The sequence below is a fragment of the Somniosus microcephalus genome, chromosome 9 (assembly GCF_052327205.1).
Source record: "Somniosus microcephalus isolate GS21.2 chromosome 9, FLI_Smic_1.0, whole genome shotgun sequence".
Classification (NCBI taxonomy): Eukaryota; Metazoa; Chordata; class Chondrichthyes; order Squaliformes; family Somniosidae; genus Somniosus; species Somniosus microcephalus.
Window position 1 is genome coordinate 121,969,766 of NC_140995.1, and position 13,991 is coordinate 121,983,756.

General features: G+C 57.4%; 1 protein-coding gene across 6 annotated transcripts in view; it reads right to left on the bottom strand.

Annotated features, from left to right (window-relative positions):
- The window catches only part of cd2ap (CD2-associated protein), a 199,582-nt gene that overhangs the window by 2,343 nt on the left and 183,248 nt on the right, over positions 1–13,991 (bottom strand). For all 6 annotated transcript variants that reach the window (XM_085997104.1, XM_085997100.1, XM_085997099.1 and 3 more), the window contains 3 exons: positions 4,306–4,407; positions 3,210–3,361; positions 1,560–1,623 (listed from right to left, as the gene is read on the bottom strand). In XM_085997104.1, coding sequence (XP_085853230.1) covers positions 1,560–1,623; positions 3,210–3,361; positions 4,306–4,407 — 318 coding nt within the window. The remainder of the gene's footprint in view (positions 1–1,559; positions 1,624–3,209; positions 3,362–4,305; positions 4,408–13,991) is intronic.

Below are 13,991 nucleotides of genomic sequence, written 5' to 3' on the forward strand. Positions count from 1 at the left end.
TTTAAAATGTTTACTGGTCTTCTCCTCTAATGGCCAAGTGGCCTTAGCAGTATGTAGCGGAGAAAGAGAGAGAGAGAGAGAGCCCGGTGCTAGAAGTGTGTCGTGTCAGCAGATGTTGACATCAGTTTTGATGTCCCATGGGATCAAATAGCCTTCTGACACTTGCTGGCATGACTCACGTGACCAGGTACAAGAGCATTGGTGATGCTGAACTCCAGCAAAGTGTCTACACATCCCGTCAGGCAGTGATCAGGAGAAAATGGGAGAAAAGAAAAAAAATATGGAAACTTATTAGCGCATGAGTCGCCGCCAACTTTCTTGTAAATAAATGCTGCAGCACAAAAATTTAGTTCATTATTAAATCATCAGAAACTAAATGCTATAGCCAAGTATTGGAAAACCAGGAGAGCATTCTGGTTTATCTTGACCACTGTAAAAAGGGGAGTAGCTAACAAAATAATCACCTAGAACCAGACAGAAAAGCAGTAAAGATTAAAAATATTTTAGAATTTTTACACTCTACCCTGGTGTAATTCATTAAATGTAGCAGAGAATATCAGTTGAATTCACTGTTACTGTGAAACATTTTGAATTGGCAGTTTAGGAACAGCTTTATCAGGTACTGTCAGTTAGAAACAATACTTAGTATGTGACTGTAAATGTTTTCCTGAATTCAGAGTTTATCATCAATGCAAATTTTGGATTGGACACAAACAAATTAGTAGATTGGGCAAATAGATGTCATGAAATTTGAGAGAGAAATGCGATGCGACATTTAAGGGGATGAATAAGAACAAAATATAATCTAAACTGAGGAGCAGAGAAACTTAGTTCAGATTCAGAAATCTCAGGACAAGTTAATAAAGCTGTGCAAAAAAACATATGGTTCCCCATGATTTATAAATGGGGGTTTAGAATACAAAAGCAAAGTAGTAATGTAAACCTATACAAATCATTCCTTAGACTGCAGTTAGAATACAGTGCCCAGTTTTGAGCATCTTGTCAAGGATGTCAAAGCCATGGCATGGGTGCAGAAGAGATGATATCAGTGATGAAGGGCTCTAGTCAGGAGCAGAGAATAGATCAATTAGGGCATGTTTCATTAGAGCATAGAAGATTAAGAGGAGATCTGATAGTGTTCAAAAGTATGACGACTTTTAATAAGGTAAATTGGGGGGAGAAAAAAATTCCTCCAGTCAATGAGTCAGTAACGAGGGCATCAATTTAAAATCTCACCAAAGGAACATGGAAAGGTTAGGAGAATTTTTTTTTTAATGCGAAGGATTGTTATGACATGGAGTGCCAGTGGTAGAGGTAGAATCTATGACTGCTTTTAAAAGGGAAGCGGAGAAATACTTGAATAATAAAAAAATAAAAGGGAATGAGACCAAGTGGATAGTTCTTTTAGAGAGCTGGAATAGGCACGGTGGGCTGAAAAACTGATTCTAAAATAAAATGCTGAGCTTGCACTGGTAAATAAACTGGCTTAACTGTGCATTAATCAGCAACAATATAGAGGTTGTCTTAGCATATGAATAGATGTACTTTTTCACTTTTACCTGCAAGGCAGTACGTTGTTTCTTCTCTTCTTCAAAGTCATTCCTTAGTTCAGTTAATTCTTTCCTGTGGATATTAGATGTAAATTTTGTTACTTTGGAATGCAGCATTACAATCATAATGTGTTTTCTGCTCCACTTCAGTATCAGGCACACTGTTTTTATGCAAGCTTTTGTATCACACTTTCACCCGATGAGGTCAAACTTCATATTACTAAAGATCAGCAAAAATCACAGCTCGACAGATTAGCAAACAAGTAGCAACCAAGAATAAAAGCCCTCAATCATGAAGTTGACAAAAGCTTCAAATCGAAACAGCTACAAATAAAAGTTGAACCAAAACACTCCAAAAAAAACATTGCAGTTGTTTTGAGTTGCCATGTTGGATGTGGATTTGAACATTAACCGTGTGTGCCAGCATTTGCGGTTGTAATCTCTGCCCCACTGCAGCGCAGTGATAGTTTGGACGGCTCGAAGGTAACTGAATTTTTTGTATAAAAGCCTCAAAACTTTCCCGCTTCATCTGAAGGAAATAATATGCATCAGAGGAAAATGCTACCCCGTTTTCCACCAGCTCCTCCTCGGAGCAGCTTGGATGGGTAATAAATGCAGCTAGATCCTGAGAGCAAATAAGAAGTGAGGAGAACAAGTAATAGAACAAAAACAGGAAATTGTTTTTGGAGCTTGATTGTAATTTTTGTTGCACATAAAAGTCGTATAAAACATTAATTTATGGTGAGCTAATATTCGATGAAAAAATATATAAACACTAGGAGTTATTTATTTCTGTAATGTGTGTGTGTTTATTTATTGTTCTGCCCTACTCTATCAATCTTAAGGTAAAACATTACTACATTCAAGGATTTTTGAAACAATCATATTTCAAAGTGAAATCTTTATGCTTTCTAAAATTTATATTCTAAGTTCCTACAGTTCTTTCTTTGTTCAGGACTGATGTTCCTATACACAAATGTATTTATACAGCTGTGGTGTTTATGGGCAGGGATGCACAAGATCATGGTGTTACAGATCAAAGTTTAATCCCACCGCCACAGTTTCAGTCAGGGTCTACTCGGGGCAGGAACAGCCTATTCACCAAGGAAAGCAGAACCAACTGTGGTTTGAACTTGATCATTTCCTAATCTAACGGCACTTGATTAGAGTGCCAGGAAAAGTCCTTGGTTACCTGCCTAGAAACCATGATCCCTGGATATGAAAAGGAAGATTTGGCTAAAAATATATGAATAAATAAAACAAAGGCAGTAAAAATACATCAAAAAGGGAAAGTAGTAAAAACTGTAAAATAGTAAATGAAACCATATGGGGAAAAAAGAAAAGCAGGATTGGAAAAAAATGCCAATGGGGGGAAAAAATCAGAAATGTCAAAAAACAATAAATAAAAAGGAATAAGATAGCATATACTCAGAGAACTGATATTAAAACTTGCTTAAATGCACAAACTAGTAGAGGGAGTCACAGGTAAAACAAAAATGAAGCACGAAACTGCTGTGAATTTGGCAAAAAGTAGAGGCAATGCATCATCCCTTCATTTATCAGTCTGAAGCAAGCAACAAGTGTCTGCAATTCAATGAATTTGAAGAAAGTCTGTTTGCTCTTATTAAAAACACTTAATGAATACAAAAGCTATATTACTTGTGCTGGGACTTCAGTTTCTCAACAAAAATCATCAGGTCACTCATTTGTGCCTTAAGATCTTCTATTGCAGTTCTGTTTCTATCATCCATCTCAGGAGTATTTTTCACCTCAGCAGCATTCATTATTCCAGTATTCTGTTTGAACGATGGCTAAAACACACAGTGAAAAACAAGTAATAGCATCAATTATTTGGCCTAAAATAAAAATAAATATATATATATATAAAAAAAATATAAGTAATATATAATATATATAATACCAACTAAGTTTGGATGTGCTGCATAAATATGGGGCACAACTATGAAGCTAATTGAAAAGTTTACAATAAATCCTGATACCTGGAAGGATCCATCAATTGGATTCTGTCCCTAGTGATACTACCTAAGCTAGGTAACGTGTATATTGTTAAACAACCACTGAATGGTGCTCAGTCACATACTCCAATCAAATGTTATAGCCATTAGGTAACAGAGGCACCCAAGGTGCTTTAAATGACAGGCTATGTAAAATAGCTCACTGTCTTGCTGCTCGATGTGTGTCCGGAATGTTTCACGGTATGTGAAAGATTGTAGTGGGATACAATTCGAGTCTACACACTGCTGTGTTTTCAACCTCAGCTCAGTGCTATGAGGAAACACCAAGGAAAGGAGGGGACGAGATAAATATATAAATCGGAGTATTGTCCCTGAAGCACTCGTGCTTCCAAACTACAGGTATGAAACACCCCTTGCAGATGTCAGACAGTATGACAGCTCACAGGTGTGCCCAAGGAGAACAGAAGACAGAAATCGAGCAGGTAAACACCTTGATTTTTTTTCTTTTAAAAAGTTAAGGATTCCAAGAGCTCGTTTACTACTTGCAATTAAATTGTGTGTGCTGCACACATTATTGAAACTTTTATTCTACCAACTATATATTTTAATTTCAAGTCCAATCATGTTGCAATAGAAATTTGAGTTATTGTAAATTGCCTCTCCGCAGAGTAAACTACTTTGCTGAACTAAACCAAGGAGGTCTGCAGTCAGCCCACTCTATTTACATGGAAACAAAGCTGTATAACCAATTACATACAAGTTTATTGGACAACCCATACCTTTTTAAATGTATCGGAAGGCTTTGATTTGGCAGTTTCTTTTTCTTCTTCCTCCTCTTTGATCATTTTAGAACTTTTATCTAAATGACTCTCACCCAAAGCCTGAAAAACAGGGGATTATTTTAAATGTTTAGAATCTATTTGAAAAGCAGAAGTTAAACATCACTACTGTTGCACTATACTAGGCTGCTCTGCTTCTCCATGCCATACTTCTTTATTCTGAAACTTAAAATATCAATGATATCTTTAGCTATGCAGATTAGCTACAAAAAAATATTCTCCTTCTACTAAAACATATACAGGAACTATTCTTTCTCCAGACAGACTGCTTAACGGTACTTACAAATAACAAATTCATGTCATAGCGTTATACAGCACAGAAAGAGATCCCTTCGGCCCATCGTGTCCGTGCCAGCCATCAAGCCTTATCTATTCTAATCCCATTTTCCAGCACTTGGTCCGTAGCCTTATATGCTATAGCGTTTCAAGTGCTCATCTAAATGCTTCTTGAATGTTGAGGGTTCCTACCTCTACCACCCTTTCAGGCAGTGAGTTCCAGATTCCAACCACCCTCTGGGTGAAAATTTTTCCTCAAATCCCCTCTGCCCCTTACCTTGAAACTATGCCCCCTGGTTATTGATCCCTCTACTAAGGGGAAAAGTTCCTTTCTATCTACCCTATGTCCCTCATAATTTTGTACACCTCTATCAGGTTCCCTCCTCAGCTCTAAGGAAAACAACCCCAGCCTGTCCAGTCTCTCTTCATAGCTGAAACGCTCCAGCCCAGGTAACATCCTGGTGAATCTCCTCTGCACCCTCTCCAAAGCAATCACATCCTTCCTATAGTGTGGCGACCAGAACTGCACACAGCATTCCAGCTGTGGCCTAACTAGCTCCATCATAACCTCCCTGCTCTTATATTCTATGCCTCGGCTAATGAAGGCAAGTATCCCATATGACTTTTCAACCACCTTATCCACCTGTCCCGCTGCCTTCAGGGATCTATGTACATGCACACCAAGGTCCCTCTGATCCTCTGTCCTTCCTAGGGTCCTACCATTCATTGTGTATTCCCTTGCCTTGTTAGTCCTCCCAAAATGCATCACCTCATACTTTTCAGAGTTAAATTCCATTTGCCACTGTTCTGTCCATCTGACCAACCCATCCATATCATCTTGTAGCCTGATGCTTCCCGCCTCGCAATTTACCACTCCACCAATTTTCATGTCATCTGCAAACTTACTGATCATACCTCCTACATTCATATCTAAATCATTAATGTACACTACAAACAGCAAAGGACCCAGCACCGATCACTGCGGTACACCACTGGACACAGGCTTCCAGTCACAAAAACAACCTTCGACCATCACCCTCTGCCTCCTGCTACTAAGCCAATTTTGGATCCAATGTGCCAAATTGCCCTGGATCCCATGGGCTCTTACCTCCTTGACCAGTCTCCCATGTGGGACTTAGTCAAAAGCCTTACTGAAGTCCATGTAGACTACATCAACTGCACTAACCTCATCCACACACCTAGTCACCCCCTCGAAAAATTCAATCAAATTGGTTAGACATGGTCTCCCCGACAAAAGCCATGCTGACTATCCTTGATTAATCCTTCCCTCTCCAAGTGGAGACTAATTCTGTCCCTCAGAATATTTTCCAATAATTTCCCTACCACTGATGTTAGGCTCACTGGCCTGTAATTCCCTAGTTTACCCCTACTACCCTTCTTGAATAATGGTACTACGTTAGCTGTCCTCCAGTCCACTGGCACCTCCCCTGTGACCAGAGAGGATCTGAAAATTTGTGTCAGAGCCCCTGCAAACGCCTCCCTTGCCTCACACAGCAGTGATCCACTTGGAAATACATAACATTGGTTACTTTTGTGAATTTACCAAGCAAACCATGGAAAAATCATGCTTCAAGTCTGACACATGGTACAAATATGTGTTATATAATAATTGCTGTTTTACATTATTTTTGCAGAATTATAATGTGGATTTTCAAAAGGATTAGGGTGACTCTCATTGGCATTAATGCGCAGAAAAATATTTTTCAGTACTAAAATGATCGCTGCATTTTTTTAAAGATACATATTTTATGTCTCATTAGAGTCATGGGGGAAAAATTCAGTTGGTTTGCGCCTCGAGGGCACAAAGCAACTAGCATCCGTGCGCGGCAATGTTTGCGCTGCTCACGAAATTAACTAGACATTTTGCGGCGGCGCTAAACACTACCGCCACGATCTCCTGCGCCCACAGATCGTGATGTCAGTCGAGTGTGCAACGTCCCGGACCGGATATTGAGTGGCGCCCCCTGCCTTACCGGCTGCCGCAAGCAACGACAGGTTGAGGGGAGCGTTTTGCAGTCAGGAAGGGACTGGGGGAGCGCTATTTAAAGGTGACCGCTTCCTGCCTTTTTTTGTTGGTGACATTTCTGCACCCCGCATTCAGAGACAGAGACAACGCTGTGAAGGAGTTTTGGGTACTGAGCAGCACTTTGCAGGTTCATTTTGATTTGCCCTTCCTTGTATCAATTTAGAAGAGACTGTGGGGGCTGCACTCTGAGCTCTTTCCCTGGGCCTCTCCATTGTTCTTTCCAGCAGATTTGATATACAGGTCTCTCCAGGCCGAGATTCAAGGCTGCAATGAACAGGATGTGAATGGAGAGCAAGATCGACCCTCCCCTTTAAGAACTGGCTGACACCATTGTGTCTGTGTTCTATTGCTGACTGACATCACATGAGCTTCACCAGCGCTGAGTTAGCGCCTCGCTCCTCGGCCTTTGCGCCTTAAGACAGGTGTGAAGCGCCTGATTTAGCGCTCCAATCACCTCAGGGGCGATAAAAGCCAAGTTTGCAGTCGGAGGCGATAATTGCGCCTGGCCGATAATTGAGCCCCAAATGGGACGACACTGAATTTCTCCCCGATAGAGTCATAACAGCACAGAAGGAGGCCATTAGGCCCATCGAGTCTATGCCGGCTCGCTGTAGAGCAATCCAGTCAGTCCCATTCCCCCGCTCTATCCCCGCAAGTTTATTTCCCTCAAGTGCCTTTCCAGTCTCCTTGAAAACATTGAGTGTCTCCGCTTCCACCACTTCTGTTGGCAGCAAATTCCAGGTCATCACCACTCGCTGAGTAAAAATGTTTTCCCTCACATCCCCCCCATATCTCTTGCCCAAAACCTTAAATCTGTGTCCCCTTGTCCTTGTGCCATCAACTAGTGGGAACAGCCTTTCCCCATCTAGCCTATCCAAACCCAAATTAATATTTACAAAATTATAAATTTAGAATACAGCTGGGAGAAACATGAGCATTTAGTCAAGATTTTTTTTTTTTTTTTTTTTAAAAAGAAAATTGATTTGAATATATTTTCATTAGCAAAATGCTAAAAAGTGACAAGGAGAATCAAATTCAATACATGCCATTATTTACAATTGTTTTCCTCACAGTACTGCAGTCATTACAGTTTCAGAGATTTCTTTAGGGATTCTCCTAATGGCTTTTGAGGGAAAATGCACCAACTGGTGTAATCTTCTATCTATATATATATAAACGGATCGTTCTGTCTGTCTGTCCTCACGTGTGCGTCTGTCCGGCTATGCGCTCGAAAGTTATAGAGCGTACCTACGCGTGCGTTACGTCGAAAGAAAGCTTACCTTTCCGAAACGGTGGTAAGCGTATTTGTGTTTCGGCCGGACGAAAATCGCGCCCGCGGTATCCGAAAAACGTTCAAAATTCTGCTCATTAGCATCTCATTAGCGACAGAGTGACCTCGAGGTCGACCAATCGTACGCCGGGTTCCTGGCGCGTGCGGCCGGGGCCTCCTACGGTCGAGTGACAGGACGATTGACCAATCCTACGCTTTGGTGACCTGACGATCGACCAATCGGTGCGTGTGTGGGCGGGCCTTATCGTTCTGAACCGAGGTGAGTCGCCGCCATCTTGATTCCAAACTTTTCCTTTCTTTTTCCCGCTTTCTGCGTCTTTCAAAAAAACGTTGCTTTTAAAACACATTGTTTTTTTTAAAAAGTTAATTACTTTCTAAATCTTTTATCTAATCTCATTAATTTTCCTACTTTTCCCCGTTTTTCCAGGTAGGCCTCGAAGCCTCGGCCTCTCCTCCGCACCCACGCCCGAGCTAGGCACCTCCCGGCCCCAGTCAACAAGCGGCCCCCGATCGCCGCCATCCTTGTGAAGGCTGGAGGGGCAGGCCTCAGCCGAGCGCCGCTACCTTAGTAAAGTGTGCGCGCGCAGCAGGAGCAGCTGAGACGCGGCGTCTCTCTCTGATCCCTGCTCGGCTCGGGCGGGGTGGGGCTTTCGCGAGTGCTGATCTCGGGCGGGACTTGGAGAGCGGGAAGGGTTACCCCGGCAACCGGGCCCGCCGGCCGTCTCTCACAGCCGCAATCGGCGCTCTTCAAGCCAGCTCGGGGAGGGCGGGGCCATGTCAGTGCGTGGGGCGGCATGGAGCTCCTTGGAGCCATCGCCGGCCTCGGGTGCTTTGTGGCCTGCGGCCGAACAGCGGCTGCGGACCTCGAGCTGACTGGGGCGCTGGACTCGGCTGGGCCATGTCTTTGCGGGTGTTCGCCTCGGCCAACGGCATCAGGGGTGACGGGCGAGGGAACGCGTTCATCCAGGTGCCGAGGCCCGGGCCCCGGAGGAGAGAGGGAGGAGGAGGGGGTAGGGAGGTGGTGAGGAGGGAGGAGGAGGGGGGAGAGGGGAGGAGAGAGAGGGGATGGGGGGAGAGGAGAGAGAGAGAGAGAGAGAGAGAGAGAGAGAGAGTGTGGGGGGGAGGGGAGCGAGAGAGAGGGAGGGTGGGGGGGAGGGGAGGGGAGCGAGAGGGGGGTGGGGGGGAGAGGAGCGAGAGGGGGTGGGGGGGGGGGAGAGGAGCGAGAGGGGGTGGGGGGGGGGGGAGAGGAGCGAGAGGGGGTGGGGGGGGAGAGGAGCGAGAGGGGGTGGGGGGGGGAGAGGAGCGAGGGGAGGTGGGGGGGGGAGCGAGAGGGGGTGGGGGGGAGCGAGAGGGGGTGGGGGGGGGAGCGAGAGGGGGTGGGGGGGGAGCGAGAGGGGGTGGGGGGGGGAGCGAGAGGGGGTGGGGGGAGCGAGGAGAGGGGTGGGGGGGAGCGAGAGGGGGTGGGGGGGGGAGCGAGAGGGGTGGGGGGGAGGGGAGCGAGGGGGGGGCGGGGAGCGGAGGGGGGGGGCGGGGAGCGAGGGGGGGGCGGGGAGCGAGGGGGGGGCGGGGAGCGAGGGGGGGGCGGGGAGCGAGGGGGGGGAGGGGAGCGAGGGGGGGAGGGGAGCGAGGGGGGGAGGGGAGCGAGGGGGGGAGGGGAGCGAGGGGAGCGAGGGGGGGGCGGGGAGCGAGGGGGGGCGGGGGAGCGAGGGGGGGCGGGGAGCGAGGGGGGGGGGCGGGGAGCGAGGGGGGGGCGGGGGAGCGAGGGGGGGCGGGGAGCGAGGGGGGGAGGGGAGCGAGGGGGGGGGAGCGAGGGGAGCGAGGGGGGGAGGGGAGCGAGGGGAGCGAGGGGGGGAGGGGAGCGAGGGGAGCGAGGGGGGGCGGGGGAGGGGAGCGAGGGGGGGCGGGGGGGGAGGGGAGCGAGGGGGGGGCGGGGGGGAGGGGAGCGAGGGGGGGCGGGGGGGAGGGGAGCGAGGGGGGGGCGGGGGGGAGGGGAGCGAGGGGGGGGCGGGGGGGAGGGGAGCGAGGGGGGGGCGGGGGGGGAGGGGAGCGAGGGGGGGGCGGGGGGAGGGGAGCGAGGGGGGGCGGGGGGGAGGGGAGCGAGGGGGGGCGGGGGGGAGGGGAGCGAGGGGGGGCGGGGGGGAGGGGAGGAGCGAGGGGGGGCGGGGGGGAGGGGAGCGAGGGGGGGCGGGGGGGAGGGGAGCGAGGGGGGGCGGGGGGGAGGGGAGCGAGGGGGGGGCGGGGGGGGAGGGGAGCGAGGGGGGGGCGGGGGGGAGGGGAGCGAGGGGGGGCGGGGGGGGAGGGGAGCGAGGGGGGGCGGGGGGGAGGGGAGCGAGGGGGGGCGGGGGGGGAGGGGGAGCGAGGGGGGGGGCGGGGGGGGAGGGGAGCGAGAGGGGGCGGGGGGGAGGGGAGCGAGAGGGGAGGGGGGGAGCGAGAGGGGGCGGGGGGAGCGAGAGGGGGGCGGGGGGGGAGGGAGCGAGAGGGGGCGGGGGGGAGGGGAGCGAGAGGGGGCGGGGGGGAGGGGAGCGAGAGGGGGCGGGGGGGAGGGGAGCGAGAGGGGGCGGGGGGGGAGGGGAGCGAGAGGGGGCGGGGAGCGAGGGGGGGCGGGGGGAGGGGAGCGAGGGGGGGGCGGGGGGAGGGGAGCGAGAGGGGGCGGGGAGCGAGGGGGGGGGGAGGGGAGCGAGGGGGGGGGGAGGGGAGCGAGAGGGGGCGGGAGGGGAGCGAGAGGGGGCGGGGGGGGAGGGGAGCGAGAGGGGGCGGGGGGGAGGGGAGCGAGAGGGGGCGGGGGGGAGGGGAGCGAGAGGGGGCGGGGGGGAGGGGAGCGAGAGGGGGCGGGGGGGAGGGGAGCGAGAGGGGGCGGGGGGGAGGGGAGCGAGAGGGGGCGGGGGGGGGAGGGGAGCGAGAGGGGGCGGGGGGGGAGGGGAGCGAGAGGGGGCGGGGGTGGAGGGGAGCGAGAGGGGGCGGGGGGGAGGGGAGCGAGAGGGGGCGGGGGGGGAGGGGAGCGAGAGGGGGCGGGGGGGGAGGGGGAGCGAGAGGGGGCGGGGGGGGGAGGGGAGCGAGAGGGGGCGGGGGGGGGGAGGGGAGCGAGAGGGGGCGGGGGGGGAGGGGAGCGAGAGGGGGCGGGGGGGGAGGGGAGCGAGAGGGGGCGGGGGGGAGGGGAGCGAGAGGGGGCGGGGGGAGGGGAGCGAGAGGGGGCGGGGGGGAGGGGAGCGAGAGGGGGCGGGGGGGAGGGGAGCGAGGAGAGGGGGCGGGGGGGAGGGGAGCTAGAGGGGGCGGGGGGGGAGGGGAGCGAGAGGGGGCGGGGAGCGAGGGGGGGCGGGGAGCGAGGGGGGGCGGGGGAGCGAGGGGGGGCGGGGGGGGGAGGGGAGCGAGGGGGGAGGGGAGCGAGGGGGGGGCGGGGGGGGAGGGGAGCGAGGGGGGGGGCGGGGGGGAGGGGAGCGAGGGGGGGCGGGGGGGGAGGGGAGGAGCGGGGGGGGCGGGGGGGAGGGGAGCGAGAGGGGGCGGGGGGAGGGGAGCGAGAGGGGGGCGGGGGGAGGGGAGCGAGAGGGGGCGGGGGGGAGGGGAGCGAGGGGGGGCGGGGAGCGAGGGGGGGCGGGGGGGAGGGGAGCGAGAGGGGGCGGGGGGGGAGGGGGAGCGAGAGGGGGCGGGGGGGGAGGGGAGCGAGAGGGGGCGGGGGGGGAGGGGAGCGAGAGGGGGCGGGGGGGAGGGGAGCGAGAGGGGGCGGGGGGGAGGGGAGCGAGAGGGGGCGGGGGGGGAGGGGAGCGAGAGGGGGCGGGGGGGAGGGGAGCGAGAGGGGGCGGGGGGGAGGGGAGCGAGAGGGGGCGGGGGGGAGGGGAGCGAGAGGGGGGCGGGGGGGAGGGGAGCGAGAGGGGGCGGGGGGGGAGGGGAGCGAGAGGGGGCGGGGGGGAGGGGAGCGAGAGGGGGCGGGGGGGAGGGGAGCGAGAGGGGGCGGGGGGGGAGGGGAGCGAGAGGGGGCGGGGGGGGAGGGGAGCGAGAGGGGGCGGGGGGGGGAGCGAGAGGGGGCGGGGGGAGGGAGCGAGAGGGGGCGGGGGGGGAGGGGAGCGAGAGGGGGGCGGGGGGGAGGGGAGCGAGAGGGGGCGGGGGGGAGGGGAGCGAGAGGGGGCGGGGGGAGGGGAGCGAGAGGGGGGCGGGGGGAGGGGAGCGAGAGGGGGCGGGGGGAGGGGAGCGAGAGGGGGCGGGGGGAGGGGAGCGAGAGGGGGGCGGGGGAGGGGAGCGAGAGGGGGCGGGGGGAGGGGAGCGAGAGGGGGCGGGGGAGGGGAGCGAGAGGGGGCGGGGGGCGAGAGGGGGCGGGGGGCGAGAGGGGGCGGGGGGCGAGAGGGGGCGGGGGGCGAGAGGGGCGAGGGGGCGAGGGGAGCGGGCGAGGGGGGAGGGGAGCGAGAGGGAGGGGAGCGAGAGGGGGCGGGGGGGAGGGGAGCGAGAGGGGGCGGGGGGGAGGGGAGCGAGAGGGGGCGGGGGGGGAGGGGAGCGAGAGGGGGCGGGGGGGAGGGGAGCGAGAGGGGGCAGGGGGAGGGGAGCGAGAGGGGAGGGGGGAGCGAGAGGGGGGGGGGGAGGGAGCGAGAGGGGGCGGGGGGGAGGGGAGCGAGAGGGGGCGGGGAGCGAGGGGGGGCGGGGGGAGGGGAGCGAGAGGGGGCGGGGAGCGAGGGGGGGGGGAGGGGAGCGAGAGGGGGCGGGGGAGCGAGAGGGGGGCGGGGGGGGGAGGGGAGCGAGAGGGGGCGGGGGGGAGGGGAGCGAGAGGGGGCGGGGGGGGGAGGGGAGCGAGAGGGAGCGGGGGGGAGGGGAGCGAGAGGGGGCGGGGGGGGAGGGGAGCGAGAGGGGGCGGGGTGGAGGGGAGCGAGAGGGGGCGGGGGGGGGAGGGGAGCGAGAGGGGGCGGGGGGGGAGGGGAGCGAGAGGGGGCGGGGGGGGAGGGGAGCGAGGGGGGGCGGGGGAGGGGAGCGAGAGGGGGCGGGGGAGGGGAGCGAGAGGGGGCGGGGGAGGGGAGCGAGAGGGGGCGGGGGAGGGGAGCGAGAGGGGGCGGGGGGGAGGGGAGCGAGAGGGGGGCGGGGAGCGAGAGGGGGCGGGGGGGAGGGGAGCGAGAGGGGGCGGGGGGAGCGAGGGGGCGGGGGAGGGGAGCGAGAGGGGAGGGGGGGAGCGAGAGGGGGCGGGGGGAGGGAGCGAGAGGGGGCGGGGGGGAGGGGAGCGAGAGGGGGCGGGGGGGAGGGGAGCGAGAGGGGGCGGGGAGCGAGGGGGGGCGGGGGGAGGGGAGCGAGAGGGGGCGGGGAGCGAGGGGGGGGGGGAGGGGAGCGAGAGGGGGCGGGGAGCGGGGAGCGAGAGGGGGCGGGGGGGAGGGGAGCGAGAGGGGGCGGGGGGGGGGAGGGGAGCGAGAGGGGAGCGGGGGGGGGAGGGGAGCGAGAGGGGGCGGGGGGGAGGGGAGCGAGAGGGGGCGGGGGGGAGGGGAGCGAGAGGGGGCGGGGGGGAGGGGAGCGAGAGGGGGCGGGGGGGAGGGGAGCGAGAGGGGGCGGGGGGGGAGGGGGAGCGAGAGGGGGCGGGGGGGGGAGGGGAGCGAGAGGGGGCGGGGGGGGAGGGGAGCGAGAGGGGGCGGGGGAGGGGAGCGAGAGGGGGCGGGGGAGGGGAGCGAGAGGGGGCGGGGGAGGGGAGCGAGAGGGGGCGGGGGAGGGGAGCGAGAGGGGGCGGGAGGGGAGCGAGAGGGGGCGGGGGGGCGGGGAGCGAGAGGGGGCGGGGGGAGGGGAGCGAGAGGGGGCGGGGAGCGAGAGGGGGCGGGGGGGGCGGGGGGGCGAGAGGGGGCGGGGGGGGCGAGAGGGGGCGGGGGGGCGAGAGGGGGCGGGGGGGCGAGAGGGGGCGGGGGGCGGAGAGGGGGCGGGGGGCGAGAGGGGGCGGGGGGCGAGAGGGGGCGGGGGGCGAGAGGGGGCGGGGGGCGAGAGGGGGCGGGGGGGCGAGAGGGGGGCGGGGGGGCGAGAGGGGGCGGGGGGGCGAGAGGGGGCGGGGGGCGAGAGGGG